General features: G+C 38.1%; 1 protein-coding gene across 1 annotated transcript in view; it reads right to left on the bottom strand.

Moving 5' to 3' along the window:
* The window catches only part of LOC122794798 (proproteinase E-like), a 125,428-nt gene extending 115,941 nt beyond the window's left edge, over nucleotides 1-9,487 (bottom strand). The window contains exons 1-2 of the mRNA XM_044063412.1: nucleotides 9,270-9,487; nucleotides 8,203-8,300 (exon numbers count right to left, since the gene is read on the bottom strand). Of these exons, the coding sequence (XP_043919347.1) occupies nucleotides 8,203-8,300; nucleotides 9,270-9,431 (260 nt within the window). The 5' untranslated portion in view covers nucleotides 9,432-9,487. The remainder of the gene's footprint in view (nucleotides 1-8,202; nucleotides 8,301-9,269) is intronic.
* Between the last annotated feature and the right edge of the window lie 2,678 nt (nucleotides 9,488-12,165).

Raw genomic sequence — 12,165 nt, 5'->3', positions numbered from 1 at the left:
ACATTGGAGACGTTCGCACTTTGGTATTAGCAGAAGCCATTTCGCCCATATTGGGATTGACGATGTAAAGGTAAACCATAGGCCCTAGGGCCGATAGCCTAGTACCAACCTATGAACCTATATATGTTGGTAAATCTCAAAAAGGAACTTGATCTATTTAAATCATCAAGGAACTCAATAAGGGATAATGCACTGTCACTATTCCAAAAAATTAAAATATTGTCCAGAAATCTAAAATAACAGAACACATTAGAAAATAAGGGGAATTAAGCACTTTTTCATGTTCCCAGTCCACTAATACTAGATTGGCATATATAGGAGCACACTTCGTTCCTATCGCTATACCAGTTAATTGATGAAAATACTCTCCTTCAAAATATATATAGTTGTTCCGTAGAACCAATTCTAAAATATCTTTGAAAATTAACATATCTCTATGCTACATATTTATATCTTTTAATAACACATTCTAAAAATGTTGTAAACCTTCTCTGAGGGGTATAACAAAGTATAAATTGACTACATCTGTTCATAGGTTAAAGGAGGTTACTAGGCTAATGGCCCTAGGGCCTTTACAAGTCTAGCCATGCAAAAAGACCCGAGTACCCATATTGACCAAGTTAAGAACTAGCAAATGACATATCGTGTTAGGTCCTCCAAGGCTAACTATGAGTCTAAATTAGCAGCTCTAACTAAAGACAACCACAAGACATTATTTAGCAACATCCAAAACTTAAAGGGGAATGCTCAACTATGTGCTGAACTTATAGTGGATGGCACCACTTAAACAGAACCTGAAGAAGGTGCTTACCTGCTAGCTGACAAATTTAGCAATAACTTCACCTTCCCCCCCCCCCGTCCCCACTTGTCATACCTCAAAGAATTCCATACAACAGTACTATACCAAGTATCTCCAAAGAACAGGTCATACAAGCACTCTCCAAGGCCAAAAACATAGCCTTTGTGGGATGAGATAACATCCCAGTCTGCTTAATAAACAATCTAAAACAAGACCTAACAGATCTACTCAGGACACTCTTTAACCACAACCTGAGAACAGGGTTTGTCCCTGCAGATTGGGAGAACAGCAGCAGTAATCCCTTTACACAAAGGGGGTCCATCAACCGACACTGGGAACTATTGACCCATAAGTCTAACGAGCCTCAACTGCAAGGGCGTAGAAAGAATCATGATGGACCAACATAGGTGACATTCAAACTCTTGACCTGACTCAGTTTGGCTTTGTCAAGGACAGATCTTGCTTATTAAACCTGGTGGACGTCTTAGACGAGGGCAAAACAGTACATACCACTTATCTAGATTTGGCCAATGCTTTTGACACAATCCCCATTCAGGCATCATAGAGAAACTTTCCCAGCTGGGGATTAACCCATACATTACTAGATGGGTAGCAAACTGGCTCACTGACAGAATGCACATTGTTAAAGTTGGAGAGTCCACCTCTACCAACAGACCACTTAGCACTGGGGTACCACATGGATCTGTGCCCGGCCCCCTACTCTTTGGAATCTATTTCTCTAAACTCCAGGCCTAGGTGGAAGGCCAGTGGCTTTAATCACAGAGTCCCCAAATGATGTTAAAATACTTCAAAAAGGAATGATGCAGACAAATGACTGGTGCAAACTCACAGACTAAAACTTAATGCAAACAATTCCCTCATTATCCCCTTTGGCAAATAAGCAGCTCCTGCAAACCGCTGAGCTTAAACTCAGTGGTGCAAAACTTAAGAACACAGGTTAATAGCAACCTAAACTTCAATCACCATGTGTCCGTAGTGGTAAGAAAAGCATTCTACATTATGCACCTCATAAAAAAGGGCATCACATCAAAGACCAGGGAGATTATAGGTCCACTGTACTTGAGCCTTATCAGACCGCTAATTGAGTACAATGCTCCCTCCTGTATGTACCTCACCAGACGCCTACAGTAATTGGAGAGACCACAGTGGTTTCTTACCAAGAAAATCCAAGGCCTCCAAAACATGACATACATGGACAAACTAAAAGCCCTGTCACTGTACTCTGTATCATACAGGGTGCTGAGAAGTGATTTATGCCTGGCCTATAGAGCAGTATTAGACTCTGACCTAATGAAATTTCTGGACATCCGAAAATCAAATGGGGCAAGAATAACTCTGTCCAGGGATTTCAACCTAGCCTGTGACATTAACAGAACACATTGAACAGGCAGATATACCTCCCTGAGATCGTCACTCCTCTGGAATAAGCTCCCAGTTCACGTGAAGCAGAGCCCCTCAGTGACACAATTTAAGCCTACCTTGACAACTGGATGGTGACCGTAAATTCACTCTGGGGGTGGCACCTATGTCCCTCATGGACATTAGTAGTCGGTGCACTTTTAGCCAGACATTATGTACTGCATCCAGGCCTACGATATTCCAGGGTCTTCCATTTAGGAGTTTTTCTTCAATTTTGTTTCAGTTTCACTGTCTGTTTCATATCCTGTACATTTAAACTTCTTATGGTTTCTTTTACTTCTTCTATCCATGTAGCATCTTATGTTATGTTCCACAGGGTCTTCACAGACACTTTTCCAAAAAGTGTCTGTTCATCTGTTTTTTTGGTGGTGTTTCTCTTCTTTTTGCTTTGTTTCCTATTTTTCTATAAAACCTTTTTTTGGATCATTAATGAATTGCTTATTTTGTACTCTTCTTTGATATCTATCTGCATATCTTCTAAGTGTTTCTGCCTGTGCTGATATCTTTAGTGTATTATTTGAATAGTGTATGATAGATCTTGGTCTGTTCTAATACTGCACATTGCTTTTATCACATTTAATTGCCTTAAGTATTTTTGTTGATCTGTTCCCTCTTCTATACTCTTGTAGCAGTGACACTTCTTGTCTCAATTGTTTTATATTGTTTTCTCTATTTGATGGTTTCATGATGACATTTAATTTCTTCCCTTCCTTTTCCCTTGTTGTTCTCTGTTTTTGTGAAAATACTTTATCTGTTATTAATTTGGCTGCACAATAATATATCATAAATACTTGATTACTGTGTTCATCTGTTTTATCAGACTTCTAACACTTTGGGTCTTATTTACTTTCTGTAATCAGTTTCTTCCGTTGATCTTTATATATCCATCTCGATTAAATCAAGCAACTCTTCTCTTACATCATTTTCTTCTAAACTGAGGGCACATTCTTTGCTCTCCATTTCCATGGGCATTCTATAGAAAGTTCCAGAGCATCATCCTGTGCCACATTCTCTTCAGTTTCATCCTGTTATCCGTTGCTTTTTTCATATGGGAGCTCACCGGCCTATCACTTTACACATCTCGGGTCATTTGTGGCCTGCCAGTCTTTGTGTATTTTGTGGATTACTATCTCATTCTACAGGGCCATCCTTGTACAACAGGGGGCCATCCTCAAATATCTCCTGCATAAAGATCCAGATATCACTGAAAACAGCAGCACAATAACTTCCCCAGGGGCTCTGCTGCAATACATGCACAGCACAAAATACTTCAGTTTATTCGCATAGCAGATTCACATACAAAAACCTGCACATGTGATATGTGCGCACATAATGAGCAGAGTAACAACCGTCTCCATTTCCTCCTGGGAGAATGCAAATGCATTACCAGTCCATCTGAGAGCTTTAGACTCTCTCCTGCATACCTTGGGCCTGCCTCAGGCCTCCTTACAGTGAAATTTGCTTGGTACACCCCCCCCCATGGTAAGTGGTTATGGGACATCCTCAAAGAATGTACAATCCAACTCATAATGCTCCTCTCAGTCTAGATGGGCAGCATACCAACCACAGCATCATCCAAGGCTCCTGAGCTCCAAATTCTATCTTGGAGAGTGATCCCACAAACCCTGCAAACAGACTTCATTTTCAATGGTTGTATTTGTGACTTCATCCATTCACCCGTCACCTAAAGTCTGTGACCATAGCTAAGGATGGGGACAGAGACTGGTAAAACCAAGAGCCTCATCCTTGGACTCAGCTACCACTTCACCACTACACCCAAGTACAATGCATCTGCTGGTCCTTCTCTTGATCCACTCCACACTCATGTATAATTATGACCCTCAGATACTCAAACTCCCCCACCTGAGGTAGCTGCTGGCTCCTTGACAACAGAGAACAGCCCACTGCTTTCTGGTACAGAGCTGTAACCTTTGATTTAAAAGTGCAAATTTTCATTCAGCTATGTCACAATCAGCAGTAAATCTTTCCAGTGCATATCAGGTAATATTCACACAATGCCAAGAGGACAGCATTCTCTGTAAACACCAGAGACACAATTAATCCCTACATCCACAAAATGGATACTCTTCAAACCTCAGCTGTTTTTAGATATACTGTCCAGGAAAATCATAAAGAGGATAAGAAATAGGTCACACCCTTGATGGAGTCCTACTCCCATCTTGATCTTATTCAACTGAATACTGCAGATACATATGCACCTTGCTCCTCAGTTATAACAACTGCATACCAACCAGCTACCCACCAAATCCTATATTATTGTAACAGCTCCCACACTTCATTCCACAAAGCCTGGTTATATGCCTTCTCCTAGTCCATAAAATGCATAGATATAGGATTAACAAACTCCCATGATCCCTCCAGTACTAATGTAAGGCAAAATGTTGATCTTTGTTGTAATGTCCAGTTGGAATCCACACTGCATCTCTTGAATTGACTTATGTTTGGAGTCTCCTTTTCAGCATCCCACCATAGACTTTCCTAGGAATACTGAGCAATCTAATCCAGCTATAATTGGAACATATTATTCTGCACGCTTTCTTAAAAATGAAACCACCATCCAACTTTGCCAGTCCAGCAGTATTTTTTATCCTACAATGACAACTCATCAACATTCAGTGCCTTCAGAATTTCCAGACAGATGTTATCCATATTGCAATATATAATTGTCTATGAAACTTCTTAATACCCCACCTCTTAATTACAATATTAACATTTTCTGACTTACCGAGTTCCTTCCCTCACTTCTATTTCTCTGAATTTCTACTGACTAATCATAAGATGCATTATCTATTTGATAAACCCACTAAATCATCTACTAAATGCATGCACCTTTTACATTGTAAACTTATTTTGTTTCATATGTATCTAATCTAGCAAGTGTATATGCAATTGCTAATGTATAGTACTGAAAATTTGTTAAAAATGTTTGTAATATGTTAGAGCTTTTCTCCTTAGACCTCCTGTAAAAAAGGGCTGTTGGTTAAACCCAGTCAGACAACCCCCAACAACAAAAGCAAAATAAATACAATAAAAATAAAATCCCTTGAAAAGCTGTTTCATTTCTGTAGCAACATCCTTCAAAGAAATGGATCCAGTCTCAGTAGTTGCGTATAATATTGCTTCCTCGGATACCAAGTATAGCAAGTCTGTCCAGTCCAGGTGTTCTTTCCATATGTCTACATCTAAGGTCGGCATTTCTCCACCCTTCATGGAAATAGCCAAGGAAACGAGTCATCCATTCCTCATAACATTTTTGAGGCCACACAAAGTCACTTCACATGGGCTGACAACATTCCTCCCACATTTAGGCCTTTGCATCAATGACTTCTGCAGCCATTGCTTCCCTGGCTTGTCAGTACCTGCACTGGTCAGATTTGGAGAACTTCCTGCTAGCATTGCATGGAAAGTTTCTTTATGTAACTTGTCTGATTACCTCACTGCTGGTGTCCAGATGTCCACTAGCAGGTCCTGTGGTTATCATTGTGAAAATAGTCAACTAGCATTTGAACACAGGATCTTGCTTGGGCTTTGGGTATTATGGTCTTAAACAGGGTCCATTCAGACTCTATGTCTCTGACCTCCTCTGTGTATGGAAGAGGCTCTTTTGGAGGGAAGAGTTAAACTCATTCCACACAGAAGGATTTACTAGATGTTTCTTGGACATCCACAATGCACATCTGGAATGTTTAGGGCAAAGGCCCTACAATCCCCATGCAAAGGGATACACTGCCTGTGCTGTTCCCCCTACTAACATATTTGCATCTGGCATTAACAAATCTCAATGGTAAATTAGAAACTTATTTTTCAAAGTCTGATTGATATACTGTTCTTGGCTAAAAAATCTTCAGTGATACACTCTGCAATGAACCAATGAATATCATCTTTGTGAAAGGGGGTCACTTTCTCTAACCATGGGCTGAGAGTGAAATTAGTCCAATGGGATCAGTGCTCTACCCTAGTTAACAAATTGTATAATTGTATAAATTAAAAAATAAATAACCTGGTCAGAATAGGAATTTTGTGTCTAGAGCCATTCTTCTATTGACAATAAACTCAAATCTGTTGAGAAACGTAGCTGTTGGTTAAGTTACAGCTTCCCTTATAGTTATGAAAATGGACATCGAAGTAGAGTAATGGGCTTTTTCTCCTGTTAAAGATATATGTTTGAAATTTTCAACAATTACAATGCATGCTAGAAAGGTTTATCATTTAATATATATACTAAGGACTTTTAGATATTGTATAAAACATCTAAAGGAGGATTCCATAGGGAATGCCAAGGACATTCCAGAATTTCAGTTATTACATGCGCCTCACCTAGCCAAGGGATACATTTATTTCGCATTTCTTAACCGGGTTAGTCCAACTGAGCGGTTAAAGCCCATTTTCAGTGGAGACTCGAGCAGAAAAGTTCCAACAAATTGATATATACATAGTAGCAAGAATAGTGTTAAACAGCGTATAAATACAAACATGAAAAAATAATAACAAAAACCAGTGAACAAACAATACGTGCAGAATACGTCTGAGAGCGCATTCACCTTATATGAGTTATACAAGTCCTTGGGGAACACAGAGGGGGTGGAGGGAGAAGCAGGAGGGGAGTGTATATTGGCTGGGAGAGGCAGGGAGAACCACATAAAACTAACCAAAAATCAGAAATATGACTACATACAGATATCACATGGTTTCACTACTGAAAAGAAAAACACAAATAATGTTGTGGTGGTGTTGGGAATGGAAGTGAAGTTTGGAGGGCAACGTGGGAAAGCTGGTATAAGGACACATTATGAAAAAAAATCATTAAGGAATGGTTCAAAGTGATACACTTGTAACATTAAACCTTAACATAGTAAACGTCTCCATTTATGTAATGGTTTGAGGGCTAATAGTGCAAGACCAGCCACCTTGGTTCTAGCAGCTTCTCTGGGTGCTGAAAGAGATGACGGAGGAATTTGATGAAGTAGATCCTGCTGCGAGCCACTCCTTTGAGATAAGAGTGTTACAGGGGTGGGGTCGGGGGTATATGGGTCAAAATGAACAAAAAGCAGGATGGATTAGTGGGGGAGAATTTATAGTCAGACAATGAAAAATGCCAACTAAAATAGAGCATCCCCATTACCTGATTTAATATCTGTGCACAAAAATATAAACATTTCTAGACTTTAGCTGGTTGTAAACTAATAAAATTGTAACTATCCACTAACACAATTTTAACTGTTTTCCAGACAAAGAGGCCAAAAACTGGATACTGATGTCTGAACATGACACATTTTTGCAGTAATCTGTTACCTCAGTTTCCCCACTCCTTAATCCTAGCAACCAGTTATAGTTGTTTTAAACAGATTTTTTCTTACAGTTCATCTTTACCAGATATGTATCACTTTGCTCTAATGTTTCTTTTGTCATTTGCCTGATAATGTGCCCAAAATAATGATTCTAATTTTAAAAATGAGTGAAGTAGCTCAGCTCCAGAAGTATAAGACACTTGTGGGATTCACTCCATTATTTGTCTGCTGTCATATTTCTGCATTGTCCCTGCAGACATCAAACATCCAGGTCCCCACCATCTGCTATTTAGTGTGTCTATTTTCTGCCATCTATAACCCATTAATAGTAAAGGGATATGTGCATGAGGGTGTGCATATGTCCCATGGCTACAGTTTATATTACTACTCAGACCCCAGGAGATGAATCAAACTCCCAGTCAATCCCCTGACACAACTCATTTCGAAAGAAAGGGACACAATCTCCCAGACACTTAAGCCAGTTTTTCTGTGGCAACTGCTGCCGTCTGACATTATTTACAAATCATAACACTGGACATTTCAGCGTCCAACACCTTCCAGCTAGCATGAGTTCATTCTTCTTAATATTTGGACTACATTTACACATTACATGTTCCTTTATTTATTAGATAGATCTGATTTTGAGTAACTTACGAGATGCAGTGGGCAGCTGTCATGACCCAGTTTGGGGCAATGAGGGTTCCTCCACAGGTATGATAATAAGCATCCCCGCTCAGGTATTGCAGTGAAATCTACAAAACACAAACAAATCTTTGCATCAGTTATTCATTAAAGAACAGAGTTATTTTTTAAATATTCATTTGAAGTCAGTTTTCAGTGTACATTTTAAAATCTGTCAGTGATTGCAGAACTTTTAGTGGATTTTTTGACATTGCAGTATTGTTGTTACACCTGTGGCCCAGGTCTGGAAATCTGTGTATTAACAGCATGTCAGAATAAGAAGAGAGAGACACACACACAACATGGGTGTTTTAAAAAACTGAAGTTTAGACAACCAAGGGTTGCTGTTATTTCATATGAAATCCAACATCCATGTTTCAGCTTTATTAAGAATCCCACAACTCTGGTGGTTGGTATAAAAGTACCTAGATCACCTAAATGACACCTGGTATCACAAACATTTTGTAAATCCTGGACTTTCTGATCCATATTAAGTATTAATGGCTTTCAGGCCTTAAAAAATAATCTTAGCTTTTTGTCTAAAATATGATAGGTGTCTTGCAGTGATTCCTCTGTGTTGTCCCTATTTCATACCCTAGTTATTAATTCTAGCTTATATGACCCCACAAATAAGAATATTCCTGCAATATCTCTTCTGCATAATAATGATAATTCTCACTGTTTCAGCCTTTGATTAATTTGTCTTATTTCCAGAGATATCATAGAATATTTTAAGAATTTTATCCTTTTTAAATCCCCTCTCTGGATCTGCCAGATGAATCAGTATATCCTCAGCAAACATTAAAATATTATCCCGTTGCATGTGGAAATCATCTTAGTATAAGAACTGCTTTGGCTAGATTACTTTATTTAGTATACATGTGTTTTCAAATAAATAAAAACAGATTTACATGTTGTAAATACTCTTCCTTTGTTCTATTATGGGTAAAATATAACATTTATTATTCACATCCCAGCAGATAAAGGAATGCCCATTTAGACAAAACATGAAAAAGATTTATATTAGGTTATCATCTTACCTGCCAAGGCCAGCTGTATGGCACTGCATTCTCACCATTCACCACTCTCGCATTTGGGGGATAAGAAGGCACCCCGCATCCGTAAGCTAGAAAAACAGAGGTTTTACAGGTAATACTGCATGCTGTGAAATGCCTTTGACAATTTGTCATATTTTGTAACATTGTATGCTGTAAGAACTCCCTATAGTATCATACCATGTTATACAAGGTGTTACAATGTCATATTGTGTGCTGTCACAACTCGGTGATAACATCCTATTCTTCTATACAATGAAATGCATATGCTGTGACAGCTCTCTGACATCCTGCTTTTTACACAAAGTATTTCTATGTTCTGTGAGTAGCAATGTCTTATCTCTCTTATGCAAGGCATTCCTATTTTTGCTGTAACAGCTCACACATAGCATTTTGCCCCTGTTATGCAAGTTGTTTCCCTGACAATGTGATGTGGTTATCACTCAAGGTGTTGTTATCTCTCTGACAATGCCCTACTCCTGTTAGACAAGGTGTTAGAGGTAAATATTGCACCCTTGTTTACATACAGAATGTGCATACATATGTAAAGTGTTTCTTATCCCTTTCTCATCAAAAAGATGTTTCTGATATAAAAAGCATCTACGCTGTGATTTTTGTTTCCTAAGCAGTTTTAAGTCATAAGGATTTAAATATGAGCTTAGTATTTGTGTTCAGTAAAATATGAGGCAGAGTATGTCAGGGAATCTTTGTTTAGGTTCACTGTTTTACACAACCATGAGATATGTTAGCATTAAATGCCTTCCACAATAGAAGTTTTTGGGTAGGGGCTTCTTTTTTATTAGTTTTTGTGGCCCCATGCAGGAGACCTTTCACTGCTAGTAATGCTTCTTCTTAATCTCAGATGTGGGAGTGACTTCTAACCCCTCTACCCCTCTGGATCTGATACTTTCCCATTTGATTGCGAGGAGACTGCGTTATCCCAGTATAACATCATGCTTGCAGCTGCAGGGATGTTTTTCTGCAAGCCCTGCCCGTTCTCATCATCCTCTGCCTGGCATCCAATAACATAATGCCATTAAGGACAAGAACATCACTTTGTAAGCTTAGTACCCCCCCCCCACGTGTCATTAGTGTGGCTGTCATCCTACGATTTAGAACTCCAAGCCCCTCAAAAAGACAATCTAGTAAAATATAACTACCTTTTATACCCCTCCAGCTAACACCTCAGGTGCTAGGCTGACTAAGTTAGAATAGGTCACCTGGGTTGCAGTCAAGGTTCCATCTTTCTGCACTACAGATCCAGACATTAATGTATACTTCTGACAAACATACCTCGCAACTGTTCTGATTTTCACAGAACGTCCAGATTTTTTGCCTCATATTTTTGATCTGTTTCTCACAAAATTGTTTTTCTTGCAAATCACTGTCAAATCATTGAGGACTGAAGTCAGAAAATGATGGTACACCTCTGAGTTTCAGACTTCATATCCTTCAAAAAAGTCATGCTAATACAAAACCTGTCATTCTGTTAACTTTCTAAGTTTGTAAGAACAATATTTAAAAAGAAACCCTATTTTTGAGCTTTTGTCTCCCATTATTTGTGCCTTTATTCAGATTTCTTGTTCTAAGAGGTTGCGAGGTATATGACAAATAATATAAATGTGAACTAGAATTTATGAAACTTAATTTATACTACTCCATGCATACATCCCTGTAACTGTGATATGCTATTCAGTTCAGAATTAATCCTGCACTGTTTTTAAAGTAATCTGTCATGCAGTGCTACAATAGCATTGTATATGTCTGCAAGGTGATTCTGTCATGCACTCCAAATTAAATGGTTTATGTAATCTATCATTTCCATATAAACTGGTGGTTATTTGACATACACCTTGACTTTAACTATATGCTACCTTGGAAAATGAATGAAAGCATGAATGAAGGATGAATAAGTAAGTTGTATGCACACACTTCTTCTTGCAAGGACACGCTTTTAAAGGGTTTATTATCTCTCACTGAAGTAAAATGAAATGAGGCAAAATGAAGCATTTGAGGAATTTGTCCCTTACATCACATTTTTTTACATGCCAAGTTTTTTTTTCTCCATATTTGTTTAAGAGAACACCCCAAGTCTCTCAAAATCACTGCAATGCTTTTGATGAGCATCATAACTCTTAAATTCTCAGTGGGACAGTTCTGGACAAAGCCAAACATAATGGAACGATACTTTCCCAAAATGTTGGGTAAACTTTGTATATTGCTCTTATAAACATACAAAAGTTGCTGGAATAGCAAGATTTGCTTTAGTTTGAATTTTAATCCCTGGACAAATTTCCCCTAGTAGTATAAATACCGCATTGGGTTTTAAGCTAAAAAAAATAGATTTAAAGTTTTTTTTAGATTTTATAACTACAGTGGATATAAAAAGGTGCCTCAACAACGTATTGGTTTAAGGGTGTGCACACTTATGCAACCAGCGTATTGTACATTTTTTATTTTTTTAAATTTTCCCCTAACAGATTTGTTTGTTTTTCAATTGAATTGAACAGGTTATAGGTCACATTAAAGGTGGGAAAAGTTTTGAAATGATTTATTGTGGTCTAATTTTTTTATATCACAAAAACCTGGCATTTTAAAATGGGTGTGTAAACTTTTTATATTCACTGTATATGGGTTAGTTAATAGTAAAAGTAAGATCAAAATATATAGAAAACCAACTAGTAATGGACAGTACTTATATGGTACTAGTAATGGACAGTACTTGCTCTTATATTGTACTAGTAATGGATGTACTTGTACTTATATAGTACTAGTAATGAACAGTACTTATATGGTATTAGTAATGGACAGTAAATACATGGTACTAGTAATGGGCAGTGCTTGTACTTACATAGTTAATGGTGGGAGGGTAGCATAATGG

The sequence above is a fragment of the Protopterus annectens genome, chromosome 2.part1, assembly GCF_019279795.1.
Source record: "Protopterus annectens isolate FY-2018-M chromosome 2.part1, PAN1.0, whole genome shotgun sequence".
Lineage (NCBI taxonomy): Eukaryota > Metazoa > Chordata > Ceratodontiformes > Protopteridae > Protopterus > Protopterus annectens.
The sequence above is the reverse complement of the archived record's forward strand: the minus strand, read 5'-3'. Positions and strand labels throughout refer to the sequence as shown.